This window comes from Acipenser ruthenus, chromosome 1 (assembly GCF_902713425.1).
Source record: "Acipenser ruthenus chromosome 1, fAciRut3.2 maternal haplotype, whole genome shotgun sequence".
NCBI lineage: Eukaryota > Metazoa > Chordata > Actinopteri > Acipenseriformes > Acipenseridae > Acipenser > Acipenser ruthenus.
Genome location: NC_081189.1, coordinates 37240837 through 37262145, shown reverse-complemented (window position 1 = coordinate 37262145; position 21309 = coordinate 37240837). Strand labels below are relative to the sequence as shown.

Sequence of the window (21309 nt, the reverse complement as noted above, 5' to 3'; positions counted from 1 at the left end):
TTCAGTACAGTTTAGTACTTCCTTTGCATTCGAAGTTCACAAATTTGCCCGGTACACTTTACTGTGGTTTATTATGCATGTTGTGTTCTTCTTTTCCTGTGCTGCTCTACACTTGCTATGTTTACCTTTTTATACCTAATAGACCTTTTTCTGTTTTCTCATGTCAGCTCCAAATAATACAACTGAAAAAGCTTGGGTGCCCAAGTCTATTATTTCTAACCTCAATGGCAGTATACACAGTACAATAATGTAAAACCATGACAAAATCTGTCTGATGAACTACACATTTACAAACATGATCTTTAGTGATTTTATTAATCACATGGATGAATAGATAGACAGACACATTCCTATGATTTTGACAGTCTCATAATCTTCAAGTAAAGAACACTGCAATTAAGTTTTAACATAATTGAATCAGTGGGTCTTTTTTTTTTAATTTAGTCATTGCCAATTATTTTTTATTGTCCTCCGAAGCGTGTGCCATTAGCCGACCGCTTTTTTTCACACTGTGGACTCACCATGCAGCCACCCAAGAGCTACAGTGTCAGAGGACAACGCAGCGCTCGGGCAGCTTACAGGAAAGCCCGCAGGCGCCCGGCCAGACTACGAGGTCGCTGGTGCGCGATGATCCGAGGACACCCTGGCCGACCTAACCCTCCCTCCCCCCGGGGGGCGCTCAGCCAATTGTGCGCCACCCTCTGGGAGCTACCATCCACGCTCAGCTGTGGAATAGCCTAGACTCGAACCGGCGACATCCAGGCTATAGAGCGCATCCTGCACTCCACGCGGAGCGCCTTTACCGGAAGCGCCACTCGGGAGCCCCCTGAATCAGTGGTTATTAAAATTGTGAGAATATGTAGAGGCGCCTCCACCCCATGGCCAGGGATATGTATCCCCCGTGGGGAATAATAATAAATTTAATGTACCAATTTAGACAACCAAAAAATACATTATTACAAACCAGGATTTTCAGTTATCATTTCCCATCAGTTACTTACAGGTTTCTTTAACTTCTTCCTAAAGTAGTCATATTTCTGTTTAAATTCTCTGGAATATGGCACAGCCTGAAAACAGAAAATATGAATAGTTAAAGTAATTTATTAGTTGAAAGTTCATTCTATTAACGTTTTAAAACATAAGTTATTATTTTTTTCTGATAACGCATCTTCCAATTATCAAACATTTTAAGTTAAACTGGATTGCAGTTTGATTACTAATACCGGTTTCAAAATGTCCAGTGTCTGACATGACCCAGTATAATAACATACTATTTTGCTTAGAAGACCAAAGTTACTTACAGGACCAGTAATAGCTGGGTTCATCAGCCTTGGGTCCTCCCACTGTGTGATTTTTGTATCTATCAAAAACAATGTATGATTAAGTAAAAAGAACCAAGGATAATGTACAGTGCTCCAGCTGCATGTATGTATAACTGGCAGAAGGCACAGGTGTCATTGTCCATCAAATCAGGACTTAAAGGATGTGTTGCAGTAAGAATACCTCTGTTAAGAAAGGGTACCAAGACTAAAAGGCTAAAATATGCACAAGAACACAGAAATTGGACTATGGAACAATGGTCAAAGGTGCTCTGGACTGTTGATGAATGGACAAAAGACACCTGTGCCTTCTGCCAGTTCTGTTGTCAATTTAACGCTTGTCTTCTTTCTATTCCTTAAGGATGTTATCTTCAAGTATTGCTCATCCTTGTTAGACAGCTTTTTGGGTCTTCCAGTCCTGGGTTTGTCAATTACCGATGATGTTTCTCTGTACTTGTTGATTATGCTTCAGATACCACACATTGAAAATCGAGTGATGCAAGCTATTTCATTCAATGTTTTTCCTTCTTTATGCAAGTCAAGGTTGGTGTAATAGTAGAAAACACTAGTGGAGGCTTTGAGTAAATTGTCGATGCTCATAATGCATCAGAGTAGAAAAATGCATCATGTTTAAGACTTTTGCACAGCAGTGTATATATATCAAAGGAAACCTTTCAGAACGTACATATTTGCATTGCAAATTCTGGCACTCACATACAGGGCACACAAATGTAAAAACTGTATTTTAATACAATTTACTTTCAGATCCAAGTTAAAACCATTTCCCTTACTGTGGTCTATGTAGAAAGTCCTTCCATCTGCATGCACTCTCTCCTCCCAGCCAGGCTATTACAAAAACAAACACAATTTAAAATGATTTGCAATCACAGATGAAAGACACATTTATAAGTTGACAGTACAGTAGATCAGGGCCTCACATTGTTTCTATTTAATAGATTACAGTCAAAGTACTACGGAGTGACACAAGTATGGACAGATTTGGGTAATCTTTTCACAATACCATCAACCAGACAGAGAGTAATTGCATGCACAGTACACAGCAAAGTCATTTTTATTCTGGGGATGAATTTGTTGAGGTTATCAAAACTGTCATTGCGTCACTGTCATGTTGGGCATTTCTGATTGTGCCAATTATTTTTATTGCAATGTGAAACCTGATGCTAGATATTAATGTGTTGTGAGTAGAGTGACAGTCCATGCTAGTTATGACATTGCACACAGCAGGCACTGACAGACAGTGAGTCTGCACTTGCTTTAGCACCGACCTCTTCAAGCAGATTCTGCCAAAAGGAACAGGTGCATGAGAATCCCATGACATGGAACAGGAAAAAAAGGAAACACTGACCCATATTATGTTGCCATTTTAATATTATCACAATTCTTATTACAATTGTAATATTGTTTAGTCAGGTATCCATTTTAAAGAATAAAGGCTTCGACTGGAGCACCTCCTTTTAAAACAAACTGTTTGCGTGCTTTTTGTGCTCAGAACTATTTGTTTTTGCTTATTTCTGGCTCACAGACCATGACATAAAACAGAATGTATGAGAGGACACACCTGAAATAGGTCCTACAGGTACAGCTTATATTATTATGATGATGCAGCACTGAGTTACTGCTTTAGTCAAATGCACATTCTATTGCTTTCTATCATAAATGACTCCTTAACCCTTTAAGGACCAGGCTATTTTGGCCATTTTATTTTCTCTTAGCGACTTTTTGTCAGTCTAGACATACCAAATTGTGTTTTAAAGAGTATGCTATCCCCTGGTCATTAAGGGTATATGCTTGAATGTATACTGCTCATACTTTTAATACTTACAGGAAGGGGGCCAAGATCACTTGGGTCCAAAGATGCTTTTGACCTCAAATGTACTGGATATTTTAATCGTGGATCTTCCTGTAATATGAAATATTAAGATCTGCTCTTTATCCAACACATCTAACACAGCAGTTGAGAAGTCTGCGAGTGATATGCGCCAGGCTAGTCTCAAACCCTAATGCAAATGTTCCAGAACAGAATGGCCTTAAAACTGGAGGCAGATGAACACAGAAAAGCACATAAATGTCAAATAGGCGATTTAAAGCTAGTATTCTTCTTGCTGTACATATTGTGGTTCATTGCTTAATGGCACCAAACTAAAAAGGCTACCATATAAGGTTGTAGTAATTCTATCACCCAGTCATGCAGCTGTCTTAATGTTAAGCAGCACCCAAAAGATCTCATGTAGTGCAGTTATTCACACAAAACACTCAAAACTCATGCAATAAGCTTGTAGGCTGTTATTCCATGCTTTGAGGTAATGAATGGTTTCATGAATTCACAATGTCATTAGTTAATAAGAAATTAAAAGAATATAACAAAAGCAGCATACCCAAGTGGTAGCTCTAGTGTTGTGGTCAATGAAGAAGGGTTTGCCGTTGGGAGCTATCCTCATCTCCCAGCCTGGTGGCAGGAAGCTCTGTGCTGTCTTGCGATTGCTTTTGGGGGAGCTGTAAGGTGAGGGCTGTGGGGACTGAGGGTTGGAGAATGTGTCTTTCACAGCTCGGCGGACTGTGACATTGTTAGTAGTACCCTGAAACAGGAGAACAACAGCGCGACTTTCTTTAAATTTTATTTTGGAATGAAACTCACACAAAACTTCAATCACAAATTAATTCAATAGGAAAGTCAAGATAATTCAATAGGAAAGTCAAGTGTAAGAGCACTACAATAAATAAAACAGAATAAAGTAACAGCTTCACTACATATTAAATCAAATCTCTGTAATGCTTTGTGACGCTTGGTTATTTAACAAATAATAATAATAAAAAATATCTGGTCATCTATTTAACAGAAAAGGTGTAACTCAGTTGTGAAAACTTATTTGCTGAGGCAATACAGTTTTACTGGAGGTTTCTTTAGATTGCTCGGGGACAGTCTAGAGAAAGTAGCACTGACGTCAACGTGTTCATGCATGTCTGGTTTATGCTGGCTATTATACATACAGAAGAGTGTGACAGAGCGGTGTTGTTGAGTGGCGTGAGAGGTGACGTCACGGACCAGGAAGTAACAGAAACAATGAATGGGCGGATGAAGCTGAACGCAACGGCGCTCAGCGTTTTTAATAAATAAATAAACCAAAACAAACAAAAAGATTTAAACAAACAAACAAATAAACAAACAAACAAACAAACACCACAAAACAAAATGGCGCATTGGCCAAACAAACCGAAACTAACAAGTATTGTGCTGGTTTTTAGCCAGCACGTATATAGCAATTGTTAATTCTCTTTGTACTCCTACAGACTTACGTCTCTCCTCTGACGCTCTCTCCCCCCAGGACAACTGCAGGTTCTTATATTCTGGCCGAGGGGTTAACTAGCTGTTAATTGTCTTATTACTCCTTGGCCACAGTCTGCATGAGTTTAGTAAGGATGCGTGACTGTCAGCTAGTTAAATAAATCACTAGCTGATCAGTCACGCATCCTCACGAAGTTTTTAAACACAAAATAACAAATAACAAAAATTAGCTTTCGCTGTAATAAACAAATCATAATAAATAAATAAACAAAGGGGCGGGACACTCCGCCACAAAGAGGCACCTGAACGTGCTGACATCACCAATACCTGCACTGGGCAATCCCCAATAAGACAGGTCCAATTCTTCAACTCTTCAACAGAATAATGTAACTGTACTGTAATAAGAAATATCTACTAATGCCTAATAAAGTTGAATATTTGATACACGTATAAAGATATTTAAAGAAAAAAAGAAAAAAGTAATACCACACAAAGAGGGGATAATGAAAGGAGCCAAAAGTACAAGCTAGGTTATTTGGCTTTTACAGAGCTTGAAATTCACTGTAAAAGGTAGATACAGCTGTGTTGTCCTTTATTTATTTATTTATTTATTTATTTATTTAAAAATAAATGTTCAAATATTCTTTTGAGCACATATTAATCTAACATACAGCTTTAAAGAATGACTTCAGTTACAGTATTTGCCGTTGAGCTGGGGCTGCCTTGTGCCATGTAGGAGGAGCTGAACTGAGACCAAGACCCGCTCTTCCATGCTGAACTTGCCCCATAATATCACCAATTCAAAGGGCAGCCTTTGAATCTTCCACAGCTTTCTTTGCCGCCCACTTCCAGTTTTCAACACAGGTGCTGCCTCCCTTACGCATTTGTCGCATGACTCTACTAATGTCATTTCCAGTCGGACCTTGGCGCACTTAAACTCCTCGGTTAGAGCGGAGACTGGTAGCTGCAATATTCCTTTACCGTAAAGTCCCACTCTGCTGAGGCAGCGTGGAACTCCCAACCATTTCCTGATGTATGAACTGATTAAAGCTTCCAGCTTCTCTACTGTTGTCAAAGAAACCTTGTACACAGTCAGTGGCCACAGCAGCCACGGCAGTAGACCAAACTGAAACACCAGAGTTTTAGTTTGCCTGGTAAAGCGCTGCTGTCTATGCTCTTCAACCCTTCCACTGCTTGTTGTCTAACTTCTCCCACACGAACTGTGTCCTTTAGATCCCTGTCGTACCATTTCCCAAGACTTTTCACTGGCTTCTCAGACACTGTTGGTATTGCCTCACCATTAATGTAGAACATTTTATCTACTACTTTACCTTTAATTATAGAGATGCTCCTTGATTTAGAGGGCTTGAATTGCATTCGTTCCCATTCAATGTAATTGGTTAATTTGCCAAATAACCGATTAGTGCAGGCTACTGTTGTAGTCATGGTTGTCATGTCATCCATGTATGATTGAATTGGTTATAGTCGCATTCCAGAAGCCAAGCGCTGTCCTCCCACTATCCATTTTGATGCCCTAATGATTACTTCCATTTCCATGGTAAAAGCCAGTGGAGAAATGGTGCATCCTGCCATTATTCCAACTTCTAGGCATTGCCATGTAGTGCTGAATTCTGAAGTTGAAAAACTAAATTGCGAATCTCCAAAGTAGGCTTTCGCTAAATTTGTTATTGTCATCGGTACACTGAAAAAATCAAATGCTGCCCAAAGACGTTCATGTGGCACTGAACCATATGCATTAGCCAAATCCAGGAATGTCACATGGAGCTCCTTCCTCTCCTTTTTAGCTGATTCATATACATATTCTATGTTGCTAAGGAAAGAGAACACTATATAGAATAAAATATATCCTTGTAATCTTCATGTACATATGTAGGCATGTGCACGTCAACCACTTCAGGACAATAATGCAGTTACTTTATCATCTTTCTAAAAGATCAATTCATGCAAAGAAGAAAATACTGAGAAATGGGAAGAGGAAGATTAATAGCACCATGGAAGTTCTAGATAAAGGAAAAATAAAACATTGGAGATCTGAACAAGAAGGTAAACCTGAAATAAGATGGCTGAGTCATGAGTGAAGAAAGGGAGACCATGGAAATGTTAGGGAATGGAAGAGAGCCCCAGGTACTGTATATGAGGTAGACTCTCACCTCGAGCGGGGTCGACAGGGTTACTGTGGGAGAGCTGAGGCTGCGAGGCCGTCTTAGCTGAGGCTCGCTTAGGTGGCTGCTGACATTTGAGGTTGAGGCTGTGACTGTGGCTGTGGCCCCATCTTCTGTGTGCTATTGTGAAAAGATACACGCTAAAATGAGCGTTAAGAAAATACACTACATTTATCATTTAATAAAGGCAAACCATTCCAAGAAATGATTAAAATACATCTGATGAACTCAAGTTATACAATAAATAGTACAGGCTACTAATCAGAGATGTGAAAAAATATATATTATTTGTGGCCAAAACCAATTCCCCTTTAAGGCATTATTGTTTAGCTTTGATTCTATATGGATTTTTACTTGCAAGATATTGTAATGGCCTTACTCTTTTTAAAACTAATTTCTCCCAAAGCCACAGTTTCTGGACATCTCTGCTACTAAAACACATAACAAATGATTCCCATATACAGATCTTTACTGGACATTAAGCAAGAAGCACTGTGTCACTGTGGAGAGCAAGAAGCACAGCACGGGTAAACACACTGAAAAGGAAAAAAAAGAGTGAAGAGAATGACATTCAGACAGATATACTGAGCTAGAATCCCATGATTTTTGGCATGGATTTCTGTGGAAACTAAACATGTTTGGTTGATTATTTGTTTATCCCAAAGCAGTTTGAAAGGCACTATGAAGAAACACGCAGAAAAAGAAAAGGATGTTGCTGTCCCAAAAAGGCCTTGGTGGGGTTGACGGGCAGTCTTCATACCTGCACAATAGGACGGCTCCAGGATGTTGTACGGTTGTTATGGTTGACATAATAGGTGCGTCCCTTGTTGTCTTTTCTCTCCTCCCATCCTGGTGGCAAACCAGGCGTGGTGTGGACATAGGCCATGGAGGGTGATTGCTTGAGCAAGAGATTAGTGAAAGATTATTGAAACTAGCATCCTGAGTCTGCCAGGCGACTGTTGCGTAGAAAATGAAAGTTCTCAAATTCCTGTTATAAATTCCTATTACCAAAAAGTCAACATCGATAACAGTAAAAAAAAAAAAAAGAAAAAAGAAAAAAAGTAAAATAAAAAAATGAAAAACCTGAAAAAAAAAAAATCTACATGATACAAGCTGATCGATGTAAATCAAACTTACCGTGATTCATTTGGAAGATTTATTTGCTAGCCTTTCTAAAAACATGTTCTGACTCTTCAGCTATTCTCAAATCACCTCTCAGTCATTGTGTAGTTTAATTTGATCATATTTGTACAGAAGTTTAAGACTGTCAAAGTCACATTGGGTCACATTTATAGTATATTACTTGTGTTCTGTGCTGGTTGAATAGTGGGACTTTTACAGTATTTTACAACCCAAATAAGAGACTGGCAATTTGCAAACACTGATCATAAATCAAGATGTCTGAAGATGATTGTACCAACATTAATGAAAGGTAGGAAATTTGTTTCGTAAAGGCTAGCAGATGCACCTTTCAGAAATGATATATTTGGGTTTCCAAACTGTTATTCAATGGCTGAACTGGGATATGGGAGTGAGGATCACCTAGTTCCCAGCCCTTAGCACCAACTATTGGACCCCACTGTGTTTGCTATATTAGTGTTATGTAAAATGATATTATCATTTGGATTGTTGCCATTTCCAAAATATACAACAAATGTTGCATTTAGAAATCTATGCAAGAAGCGGGGCAAATGTATTGTTGCTAAGCCATCACAGCATTTACAAATTGTAGTCTCCATTGTAGCAAACAAAGAACAATTATTTCATTGCACATTTCAGTCAATGGGCTAACTTAATGAATTAATTCTTCAAGAAAACTGAAATGTTACAACAGGTTTTACAACAACTAAAATACTTCCAAAATCCCCTGCAACAACCTTTAAAGTCAACAGAGCAGAAAAAAAAAACCATTCATGTTTATTTGTTCAAAAAACTACAAACAAAGTATTGGGTAAAAATAGCTTAATTGTTATGCCTTACTTACCTTTAACAAAGGATGCCTTTTCTATTTTAGCATTTCCTACAATGTGGATGCCTGGAGCTATCTATGAAGATAAGCTCCATATTGCTAATCGGGGATCTTACAGAAATAGTTGATTATCACAGTATATTATTGGGATACCACTATAATCCATTATTTTATCATCCAACTAATGCCTAGAAAAATGTAATAGGCTGATGCACAGGCTGCTATAAAACAGCCCTTTAAAGCAAACCCATTACAATAGAGTATGAAACCCATAAATATTTGCCAGTGAGTGATTATATGAGTGTTGTGGGAATGATTGCACAAAGCAATACTGCACCAGTAGCTCAAATCACAACGTCTATCTTCTTTATTAAACTACTACTCAAAAAGCATGTTACCATTGACTCTTCAACGCCACTGACAGTTTGGGCACGGGCTCTCCTATCCTGGGTGCTCTGCTGACAAATGATAATACATCTTTAGAATGGATACGATGAGATGTCAAGGACTCAGGTTTGTGACAAGATCAATAATCAAAAGTGGAGAATTGATTGACAAATTTAGAGAGCAGTAGAAACCATGTGAATGGATATATGATTGTGCAAAAAAAACAAAAAAAACATAGAACCAAACTTCTGCATATGGTAGTTATAAATATACATTATTTTTATAGCTTCAAAATGCAAGTCAATATTACTCAACTACTCAACTACCGAATATCTCTCATAAACTTGACATAATGCAGAGTCTTGTCAAAAAGAAAAGCGCGTGATTCACTGATGCAGCGTTGAATATTGTAAAAAGGTGTTAAACACTTTGCAGACTTTGTAACCTGGAGCTTGCAAACGGAGTACTTAAGCAGGCTCAACTATTTTGCTTTGTATTTCAGTTATGGAAGACTTCAGTCAATTGTTACTGTCTCCTCTGAGCCAGAAAAACACAGGTTTAAATGCTGCCTGGAGACCAACAATATGGATATGGGGAGTGAAGACCCTTTTTTCTGCTAAACAAAGCAGTTCTTTGTGACAATTCCTTCACAGTTCTTTGAAGTTCCTCAACATAGTTTTCACGAAGAACCGAAGAGCTACTGTAGTAAAGTTTGTTCTCTGACCAAAAATGATTGTGATGATATCTGGAAAAGCTAGGCAAGAAGCCACTCTATAGCCTTTTCTGTAGACACTTTATATCTGATACAGTTCAAGTACCTTCATTTGAAGGTACTGACTGTCAGTAGTTTTTCGAAGATTTTTTATTAAGACACACTTCGAGAAAACACTATTAAAAAAAGAAAAGGCTATTTTAAAGTGAAGGCTATATGAATAGGGCCCATAATTAAAACAATCTTGACTGAACTGAATAGCACCAAGTAGCAGTTTCTATTGTGCCAGGTATAAAGAAACACTACATGAGTTTTCTAAGCTACACAACAACAGTATAATCATGCCTTTCAACAAGACAGTAATTTTCACCAGTGGTAAGTAAGTTGAGATAGACAGAAATCCCAGATTCAATATTTAGTTATTAAATAAGGCCTTTTCCCTTCCAACGGCATTGAAACACTAATACTGGCCTTTCAATACACTAACATATTTTAAGATTTCAAATTCAGTATTTTGAACACATCATGAATGTCAACTGATTATTACAGAAAATGAGCAGATAGTAGTAGAAGAGTAAGCGTTTCTGCTCGGACTGTCTGGAAGATTTGTAGGAAAATGGCCTCATTTAAGAGTAAAAGTAGGCGATGAGTAGAGGAGGGCAAGGAAATGTTGTTTACCGGTGATGGCGGCTGGGCCTGTTCACTAACCCCGTCCGTCATGCTTGATGAGCGCATTCTGGACGCTAGCTGGCTCTGCTGAAAGAAAAGATGACAAGACAGACAGGTATCTGTAAATATACTTACAAATTGTCTTTACTTGGTACTCTATGTAAACATACATATGATCACACATGTCCAAATGCCAGTACTGTTTTTCATATATTTCATATCTTAGAGCGTACTAGATAAGAAAGCTGTACTATGTTTCTCTTTAAGCAGCAATTTAGTTTGATTCTGACCTTTTTCTTCCACAACTTACTGCAGTTTTTAGTACAGGCTAGAAAAAGCAAGGCTACTTGACAGTAATGTAATCTCATGACACGTTGCACATTTAATACTGAAACACTTAACACAAGGAATAAACTACACCAAAGTGTGCATATCAAGCTTGTAATTGTACCGATGCTTGGTCTCGGTATTTATTTTGCCACCAGAAGTCCTCAATACGATTATAGGCTTATTATATACACTGTGGTGCACATTATTTGTTATAATTAGTTTATAATACCTTGAAAAAGTAGCACATATGGCCATTTCCCTTCCCTTGTTTTTGTTTTGCCACAAAACTTTTTTGTTTTTGTGAAGTCTGTTTGGTTACCATAGTAAACTGAACTTTCATATTTGTGTCATGTTAAATACCTGTCTATGCTTCCCAGTATACAGATTTTCTTTCAGGTACGCTTTTAGTAAATTTATATCACTCAATGTCTTTTTTCTTGTGGCAGCATTTTCCTGATTTTCAACAAACACATCTCTGTCTTCATCAGTAATATCCTGAAATCTGGTCTAAACTGCCAGTTTGTGTGCTGTGGTGAAGTCAGTTAAGATGCCCTTGCAACCTGTACGTAACAAACCTTATAATCTTACAGCTCTACATAATAAGACTGTAAACTCCAGGAGTTCTAAATCGAATCAATAGGGCTGTAAACGGCTACTACTATTTATGATTAGGTTTTTTTTTTTTAATGTGACCTTATTTTCCACATTCCTAAACTTTTAGCTCATTACAGATTTCAGTAACACTTATGCAGTAGCACTTCCAGCAATTCAAATGTACCAACAATATATTGTTTTAGCTGTTTATCTTAAAACAGTACTACTAAACATAGGATGACGTCACTACATTTATTTTTGAGAGAGCTGGCACCTCCTATTGGATACCCACGTACGTACAATGTCACTTTCTAAAAGCTGTATTGGAAAGATGTGACTTATATCTCAACTTTAGTGATACTGTGAAAAGTTTACCCTTACGATTGATTTATTGTATTAGCACATAAGTATATTTATAACGATGGATGCAGTACACAAAGGTATGTATTTATTGCCCCACTGATCTGTTAGACAGAAGGCATTCTATGCAGTTTGCAAATGGGGTGACCCTGGTTAGATCTTACTGGTGTTTTGTATAGCATACAAAAAATATCGTTATAAAATATCGAGTTATTTTTTTCAGTGGGACGCTGCTCCACTACTTATTTATTATCTGAAGTCAGTATTTTATTTTGGAATTTGGATTTTATTAATACAGACACTTTTCATGCCCAAACTCCCTTCAAAATCACAAGATGAAGCAGACTACACAATCCAGCGCAAACATAAAGCACTTTATAATTATGTTTGCATTTTACAGTGTTTCATCAAAAAAAAGGGTACAGTGTTATGCTTTAAATAGTTTTCAAGCAAATGTAATAACACACACACATATTATATATATATATACACATACATACACAGTACTGTGCAAAAGTTTTAGGCAGATGTGAAAAAATGCTGTGAAGTAAGAATGCTTTCAAAAATAGACATGTTAATAGATTATACTTATCAATTAACTAAATGCAAAGTGAGTGAACAGAAGAAAAATCTAAATCAAATCCATATTTGGTGTGACCACCCTTTGCCTTCAAAACAGCATCAATTCGTCTAGGTACACTTGCACAAAGTCAGGGATTTTGTAGGCATATAGTCAGGTGTATGATTAAACAATTATACCAAACAGGTGCTAATGATCATCAATTCAATATGTAGGTTGAAACACAATCATTAACTGAAACAGAAACAGCTGTGTAGGAGGAATAAAACTGGGTGAGGAACAGCCAAACTCAGCTAACAAGGTGAGGTTGCTGAAGACAGTTTACTGTCAAAAGTCATACACCATGGCAAGACTGAGCACAGCAACAAGACACAAGGTAGTTATACTGCATCAGCAAGGTCACTCCCAGGCAGAAATTTCAAGGCAGACAGGGGTTTCCAGATGTGCTGTCCAAGCTCTTTTGAAGAAGCACAAAGAAACGGGCAACGTTGAGGACCGTAGACGCAGTGGTCGGCCAAGGAAACTTACTGCAGCAGATGAAAGACACATCATGCTTACTTCCCTTCGCAATCGGAAGATGTCCAGCAGTGCCATCAGCTCAGAATTGGCAGAAAACAGTGGGACCCTGGTACACCCATCTACTTTCCGGAGAAGTCTGGTCAGAAGTGGCCTTCATGGAAGACTTGCGGTCAAAAAGCCATACCTCCGACGTGGAAACAAGGCCAAGCGACTCAACTATGCACGAAAACACAGGAACTGGAGTGCAGAAAAATGGCAGCAGGTGCTCTGGACTGATGAGTCAAAATTTGAAATATTTGGCTGTAGCAGAAGGCAGTTTGTTCGCCGAAGGGCTGGAGAGCGGTACACGAATGAGTGTCTGCAGGCAACAGTGAAGCATGGTGGAGGTTCCTTGCAAGTTTGGGGCTGCATTTCTGCAAATGGAGTTGGGGATTTGGTCAGAATTAATGGTCTCCTCAATGCTGAGAAGTACAGGTAGATACTTATCCATCATGCAAAACCATCAGGGAGGCATCTGATTGGCCCCAAATGTATTCTGCAGCATGACAACGACCCCAAACATACAGCGAAAATCATTAAGAACTATCTTCAGCGTAAAGAAGAACAAGGAGTCCTGGAAGTGATGGTATGGCCCCCACAGAGCCCTGATCTCAACATCATCGAGTCTGTCTGGGATTACATGAAGAGAGAGAAGCAACTGAGGCCGCCTAAATCCACAGAAGAACTGTGGTTAGTTCTCCAAAATGTTTGGGCCAACCTACCTGCCGAGTTCCTTCAAAAACTGTGTGCAAGTGTACCTAGAAGAATTGATGCTGTTTTGAAGGCAAAGGGTGGTCACACCAAATATTGATTTGATGTAGATTTTTCTTCTGTTCACTCACTTTGCATTTTGTTAATTGATAAATATAAACTATTAACATGTCTATTTTTGAAAGCATTCTTACTTTACAGCATTTTTTCACACCTGCCTAAAACTTTTGCACAATACTGTATATATATATATATATATATATATATATATATATATATATATATATATATATATATATATGTATATATATATATATTTTTTTTTTTAATGAAAATTGCAATTTAATACCAACTGAAATTCTGAGTCACAGCTTCACACAGACTAGATTTATGAGGCAATACCATATCACAAAACAGCACAGGAATAAAGTCCACTGCAGCTTTGGAGTGACGTACCACGGCAGGGACAAGGTGCTCTCCATTGGCGCTGGGAGAGAGCTGAAGTCTGCGGCTGAGCTCCTCAGAGAACTCCTGGGGGCTCGTCTGAGGGGCGCTGGTCGGGGAGGCGGGGGGAGGATCAGACTGGTCTGCTGAAAAACTGGTCTCCTCAGAGATCGTGTCCCAGGACTGAAACAGAAAAACACAGCTATTATAATACACCAAAATCAATAATCAGAAATCCATTTTTAGGTGTTTATTATATTAGTTAATATGTCATGTGTAGGGTGTCTCAATGTGTAAGAAATGTCATCTCATGCAGTTTGGGTGAGGGGTAAGAGGTGAGAGTTGTGACTGCTCAAACTGTGCAAAAAGACATTTCTTATACAATAAGAGATGCCCTACACACAACGTATCAACCTATTATAAATCACACGAATGACGACTGTACTCAGGAATAGCTTTAAACCATTCCGCTCGTGAAATGGTTCAGTCCAAAATCAACTATATTATTTAACAAAAACAAAAGCGCTGCTGGAGAAACATGTTTTTTAAAGGTTTGTAGTGATAGTGTCAAGTTCATCAAAATGATAAGAAATAACAAAGGGACCGTGTATGTGTGTGTTTTTATTTTATTTTGTCGTCTTTTTTTTAATTTTATTATTTTTGTTTTTAACATTGGAATTAGTATTGTCACAGGGTGACATCTGTACAGAGGATAAGAGGTACTGGAATTTTGGCAAATACTGCACTGCGATTGGTTGATTTCTCATACGTGATTTATCATGTTGTTTAAGAAGTTGATGTTGTACATTTTATGTACATTATTGTACTTAAATTATTTTTCCCCCTAAGAAATGTATGCAAACTACAGCAGCACTCAAAAAACAATGCTGTTTGAGATTTGCTTTTACAACATAAACACTAGATGGCATAGTTTACAAAAAAGAAGCTGAAACCAAAGTCAATTCTATTAAAAAGTGGAATTATCGACCATTTAAAAATCCTAATTATTTTTACGCATCTTGGCTTCTCAGTAGTAAAATAAACATTTAGTATCTTTTTTATGCAACTAATTATTCCACAAAGACGGTTTTATTCAGATAAAGAATAGAATGCAGTTACAGTTGTCCTGCTTTACACTGCCCCCCCCCCCCCTTTATAACGCCACCCTTGCATACCGCCAGCTATTCTCTCTGAACAAATGACACCAATATAAAATCAGTGCTATTTTTACCCGTTATATCGCCACCCCCGCTGTCCGCTTGAGCTTAAATTGTTTTGTGAAATAAATAGACAGCATTGTTCAATGTGGGATAGTATTCAGCAGGCTTACAGTCGTGCCACAAACAGTGAAGTTCAAATGACCAGTACAGTTAAAAAATAAATAAATAAATAAACAAATAAATAAATGGTACGCTTTTTTGTTTTTATGGAATTGTTGTTTGGGTGATTTGACACTAAATGAGTGTTTATTTATTTATTTATTTATTTATTTAAGTATAATCTGTTCCTCAAAAGTAACCATGTATGTTTCATACAGATGGAACCTACTGTTGTGTTAAGAACTAATACTGCAGTTTTAAAAAAGATTCATGTTTTATTGAAATGGCCTGGAGATACTGTAATTGTGTAACTAAAAAATGTAAACGTTTTGAATTTATTTTCAAACATAGAAGGTTGTGTGTGTGTGTGTGTGTGTGTGTGTGTTTTGACCCTCACTATAACGGCACCCTCGCTTATTGCCCGTTTTTGCCCATGGCCCTTACCTGGCGGTATAAAGAGGGTTGACTGTATGGAACCACTAACCCTTAGCAAAACACCTTTGCAAATGCATTAAGATAGACAACAATGGGGTTCTTTCTACTTCCACCCCTAACCAGAAAGAGGTGAAGACAGACACCCCCTGCTCATGTTACAACCTGAAGCTCATCAACTACTCATCATACTTACCCAATATGTACTCTTAGAGTCTCAATCTGGGTAAATTAAAGCTGTAGTCACAAACTGTACTAACTCAAAGCCAAACAACTCACTCTCGCTCAAACTAAAACTCCAGATACATTATCTCGGCAGTATAAAAAATTGCTTATGGCATGCAATACAAATGTCTTGTGCATGCCAGTTGTAACACAGACAGAACTCTGCTAAAAAAAAGAATTGATATATTCAATTATTAATCCATATAATAAATGTCCCAGTACGTCAAACCTGAAACCTTTTGTGGCAATATTTTCCTCATGGGAACAAGCTAGAACAAACTGTTTTCACTTACTGGAAATCAATGAAAGAAATACAAATATATACAGAAGACAGGTAGCTATTATAGGAACTTAGCAATTGTTATATGGTATTGTACTAAGGGACCGAAATTTAGGTTACATAATTGAAGTTTGAGATGTAGAAAATGTAATAGCCTAAAGGGGATGTGGATAGGTACTGTATGCTACCCAGAGCAGATATGTTAACACTGTACCATGTCAGCCATCGCCACTGTAGTACACTTGCACAGCTACTACAGTCAGTAGTAATAACATGGCATGAAAGGGAAATATACTGATTTTTTTAAGTTGAATTTGGAAGCTGTGCAACAACAACTAAAAAAATTAACTAAAATAATACAATTTGGGTCACTACAAAAATGATTATTATGGTCACCAATGTTGCTATGATATTGATATTGTTCGATATCAATAATTTCCATATGAATGGATTAGCACCTAGTTATTTGCAGGAGTTACCGACCCTGTATCTTCCAAACCACACTCTTAGATCACAGGATGCGGGGCTGCTGGTTATTCCAACACGGGAAGTAGGGCTTTGTCTTGTAGCGCTCCTAAATTATGGAATGCTCTGCCTTCGTTTGTCAGGGAAGCTGGGACCGTTACAGTTTTCAAGTCGAGACTAAAAAAACACTTTTATAAAATGGCTTTCTTATCTTAGTGGGTTTTAATGTAACTTTAAAATTGCTGCTTTTGTATTATGATGTGTATACTGTTCTTTAAATGGTCTGACTGTGGTAGTGTACGTGTGACATGCTATACAAATGTATTGTGGGTTGTTCTTTTTTTCTGCTATGTACTGTACAGTACTTTGCAATACCACTACTTTATATCTTTTATTTTATAACTCTATGTTATACTGAATGTCACAAAGAATCATTATAGGAAAATATCTTTTTTTTTCCCTTGATTTTTCAAATCTGTGTGAAAGCCAGATGGCCAGATTTTCACTAACAGCCAATTACAGTAAGTGTGATGAGCCAAGTGTATCTATTGGATGCAGCACTATTATGCTAAAAGCATGCTTCAGATGCTCATTACAGTGAGTGCCTTGCCTTTGTTTTGAAGAAAGTATACCGTATGACTACTAACAATAGATCTGCTTTAAAATCCTGTGGTAAAGTAATTCAGTTCAACAGATACAGTGCATCTACTTAATTCAGAGAACTGCCAAATGACAAGAAGAAATATTCCATTACCAAGACTAGTTTAGATATATGTACTGTATTACTGGTTTAAAAATATTCTAAACTGTTAGAAAAAAATATGTATTTATTTCCGAAGATTATCCCTGCCAAAGGTATCAAAAAGCCTTCACAAGCTTGGTCACTTCACTGTGCAATGTGTATTATGTCACATCGACCTGCGTTGTTTTTTTTTTACTTTCAAAATCATATGATCTGGTTTATACAGTACAGTATAGTACATAACCAACCAAATGGCATCTTTCATTGTAAAACTTATTTTTGTATTATTTAATCTTAATCTTAACTTGACCAATACATACATTTCTGAAACTTTTTGGAGATATTCCGAACAATCACTATTAAAAACATCATCATTTTCTTTCAAGACCAGGTCCTCCAATGTTGAGCCACGCCTGCTGTGAAGATCTTTCGGCAAATTAAACCTTGTCTAGGGACACTCTTTGTTGCAATGTTGACCCACTGGTTAGTTATGTATACTATTTGCCAAAAAATTGGAAAGAACAATGTAAAAAACCTGTCTCCTGTCTCAGACAATACACCTTGGTTTCTTATCCCTTCAATTTCCCCATAATGGTCCTTTCAGAGTGTGGGAAGTGGAAAAGGTTTCTTGTAATAGAATACAGGAACCACACATCAGAGAAGCAAGCACCTCTAAAGCACAGTGTATACTAGCAGACTAGGTTTTTTTTAAAATTTATTTTATTTTTTTATTTAGTGACCAATTATTTTTTTATTTATTTATTCCCCCAATTTGGGGAATTATGTTTTTTCTCCTCACTGCAGCGAGTCCCCGCACAGAACAGACGTTCTGAGGGCGTCTCACAAACCTAAAGCCAAAATTGCTTTTACGCCGAGCAATCCAGAGCAGAGGTGATCGGTCCCTTCGGGTTTCCCATCCCCCACCCTGGGAGTATCACAGCCAATGCGATGCCCCAAAGTTCGCCCTCTTTGCACAGCCCGAACGCAAACTGGCACCTTCCAAGCCGTATGACTCATCCTGCACTCCCAGCGGCAGCGCTTTAGCTAGATGAGCCACTTGGGGCCCCCCCGCAGACTAGGTTTTGTATTTTTTTTTCTATTTATGATTTTAAATAAACTCACTAATGCATTCATTGTACAGGTGATACCATATTGTAATATATGTCTTTTTGGGGGGCCAGAGTCAGCAGTATTTGTGGTGTCCTTTGGCCCCTTTTCTCTGGAGTTTGACTTTGCTGATTGACCCTGCATAAAGTTTACTTACATCATCCATATCTCTGGTTTCAACTTGCTCGTGCTCCAGGTCTTCACTGATGTGTCTTCTTGAGCGAAACACCCGTTGAGCCTCCTGGTTGATCTGTCTGATATTGTTGTCATTCTCCATCTCAGAGACCAAATCTCTGTGCAAAACAAAACAATTAGATTGTAATGATCCTGCAGAGTGTTAGGATGTAATACCAGTTGGCAGTGCCAAACCTCGAAACTGGGTCACATTATGTATAATATGACAGGTCTCTGTTAGAAATGAATATTGATCAGGAATACCTAAATATGTTTGCATTTATGGATTGAAATTGTATTTACATTTTTGGACAAGAGCTTAATTTTTTTTAAGAATCATTTTCATGTTGTAAACATCAGCTCTTTAGGCGTTTCCTGTAAAATGTTACATGCAAAAACATAATTTGCGAAATATTATATATACAGTTGTCCCATGTTACACCCCCCCCCCCCCCTTTATAACGCAACACTTGCATAACACCAGCTATTCTCTCTGAACAAATGTCACCAATATAAAAACAGTGCTATCTGTACCTGTTATATCGCCACCCCGCTGTCCGGCACCCGCTTCCCAAGCCAAGCAAACGTAAATAAGCATTGTAGTTTCCCTCATTATAGCGCCAGCGAAATAATCACGGCCAATTAAAACAACAGAGTTATGCAGTTAACCTTTGACTCGCTTTCCAAGTTCGTTGTTAACTGAACATTCATACCAATGTCATCAACACTCCCGCTCCCAAAAGCAAAACAGAAAGTACAGAATGGCGAGTCAACCCTACATTTAACACCAGAGCAAAAGAAACAAATCTGCATGTATGCATCTGAAAATAAGAAAGCAAGTCAGCAAGGCATCACAAATGTTTTCTAGCCTAAGTGAGTAATATACTGTTAATGGAAGGACAATTGGAGGCATTCTGGATAAAAACAAATGGCTTATGGAACGGGTCGATTTGTTTAACCTGAAAAGGCTTGACACAGTCTGAAATAAGTTTTATAAACACAGTAAATGTTATAAAAAAAAAAAAGGTACGGTAAGAGGTTTGTTTGTTTACGTGCAAGTTTTGCACAAATAAAGGCTGACAAACGAAAGCATCAGTTTTGTAAACAGCAGAATAATGTTGTTTTTTTTTTTTACTTTTCGTTTAAAAAGAAGTGTTTGTCTGTACATATTCAACTTTTTTTTTTTAACTGCTTAAAAAAGAATGCTGTTGATCTTAAATTGCTTTGTGAAATAAATAGATGGCATCGTTCAATGGGGGATAGTATTCAGCAGGCTTACAGTCGTGCCACAAACAGTAAAGTTCAAATGACCAGTACAGTAAAAAAAAAAAAAAAATGGTACGCTTTTTTGTTTTTATGGAATTATTGTTTTTTTGGGTGATTTGACACTAAATGAGTGTTTACTTTTATTTATTTATTTATTTATTTATTTTTTAAAGTATAAGGTGTTCCTCAAAAGTAACCATGTATGTTTCATACAATGGGAAAAGATGAGGGCAGCAGTGTGAAGTAGTGGTTAGGGCTCTGGACGCTTGACCGGAGGGTCGCGGGTTCAATCCCAGGTGGGCGACACTGCTTCTGCACACCCTTGAGCAAGGTACTTTACCTAGACTGCTCCAGTAAAAACCCAACTGTATAAATGGGTAATTGTATGTAAAAATAATGTAATTGTATGTAAAAATAATATGATATCTTGTAACAATTGTAAGTCGCCCTGGATAAGGGCATCTGCTAAGAAATAAATAAATAAAACAATAAATGATCAAACTTCACTAGTAAACCTACTGTTGTGTTAAGAACTAGTACTGTAGTTTTTAAAAAAAGATGTTTTATAAAAATGGACTGGAGATAACTGTATAACTAAAAAAAATAAAACGTTTGGATTTATTGCAAACATAGAAGGTTGTGTGTGTGTATTTATTTTTTTTTGACCCTCACTATAACGCCACCCTCGCTTATTGCCCGTTTTTGCCCATGGCCCTTACCTGGCGGTATAAAGAGGGTTGACTTTATATATATATTTTGCTAAGTTGTGCTGCATTAAACAAACTGGTAAGCCAAAAAGGGATGATGTCTAATAATAATAAAAGAGCCCAGGACTAAAAAAAAGTTATATGATGGTGGAAACTGCAAGTGAAAAATGTAGCCTTGTAGCAGAGATAGGGATGTTTTGGTTGCCCCCCCCCCCCCCCCGTCAAAGTGACCTCACAAACTCACCTCACCTTCTCTCACAAAAGTTATATTACTGTATTACTTTTTAACTTTTGAGCAGTTTCTTTTGTTTTATAGTTTTACCCCTTACCTTCGACATTTACAGCATTAGGCACGAATATGTATTGTTCTAGTGTTTTACTTTGATGGCACGCAGCCTGTTCTAGTCAAAGACAGACAAAGGGCTACTCTTGAAATGCAGATTTCTTCATGGGGTATAGAGAACAAAAAAAA

At 37.6% G+C, this 21309-nt stretch overlaps 1 protein-coding gene across 15 annotated transcripts in view; it reads right to left on the bottom strand.

Moving 5' to 3' along the window:
- Positions 1-21309, bottom strand: part of LOC131696598 (E3 ubiquitin-protein ligase NEDD4-like) — a 158186-nt gene that overhangs the window by 9363 nt on the left and 127514 nt on the right. For 3 of the 15 annotated variants that reach the window (XM_059024633.1, XM_059024635.1, XM_059024587.1), the window contains 11 exons: positions 18848-18983; positions 14133-14303; positions 10553-10630; positions 9174-9233; positions 7567-7704; positions 6795-6926; positions 3716-3916; positions 3163-3240; positions 2111-2165; positions 1302-1360; positions 1002-1067 (listed from right to left, as the gene is read on the bottom strand). In XM_059024633.1, the coding sequence (XP_058880616.1) occupies positions 1002-1067; positions 1302-1360; positions 2111-2165; positions 3163-3240; positions 3716-3916; positions 6795-6926; positions 7567-7704; positions 9174-9233; positions 10553-10630; positions 14133-14303; positions 18848-18983 (1174 nt within the window). The remainder of the gene's footprint in view (positions 1-1001; positions 1068-1301; positions 1361-2110; positions 2166-3162; positions 3241-3715; positions 3917-6794; positions 6927-7566; positions 7705-9173; positions 9234-10552; positions 10631-14132; positions 14304-18847; positions 18984-21309) is intronic. The other 12 variants (XM_059024639.1, XM_059024591.1, XM_059024645.1 and 9 more) reach the window with 9 other exon arrangements.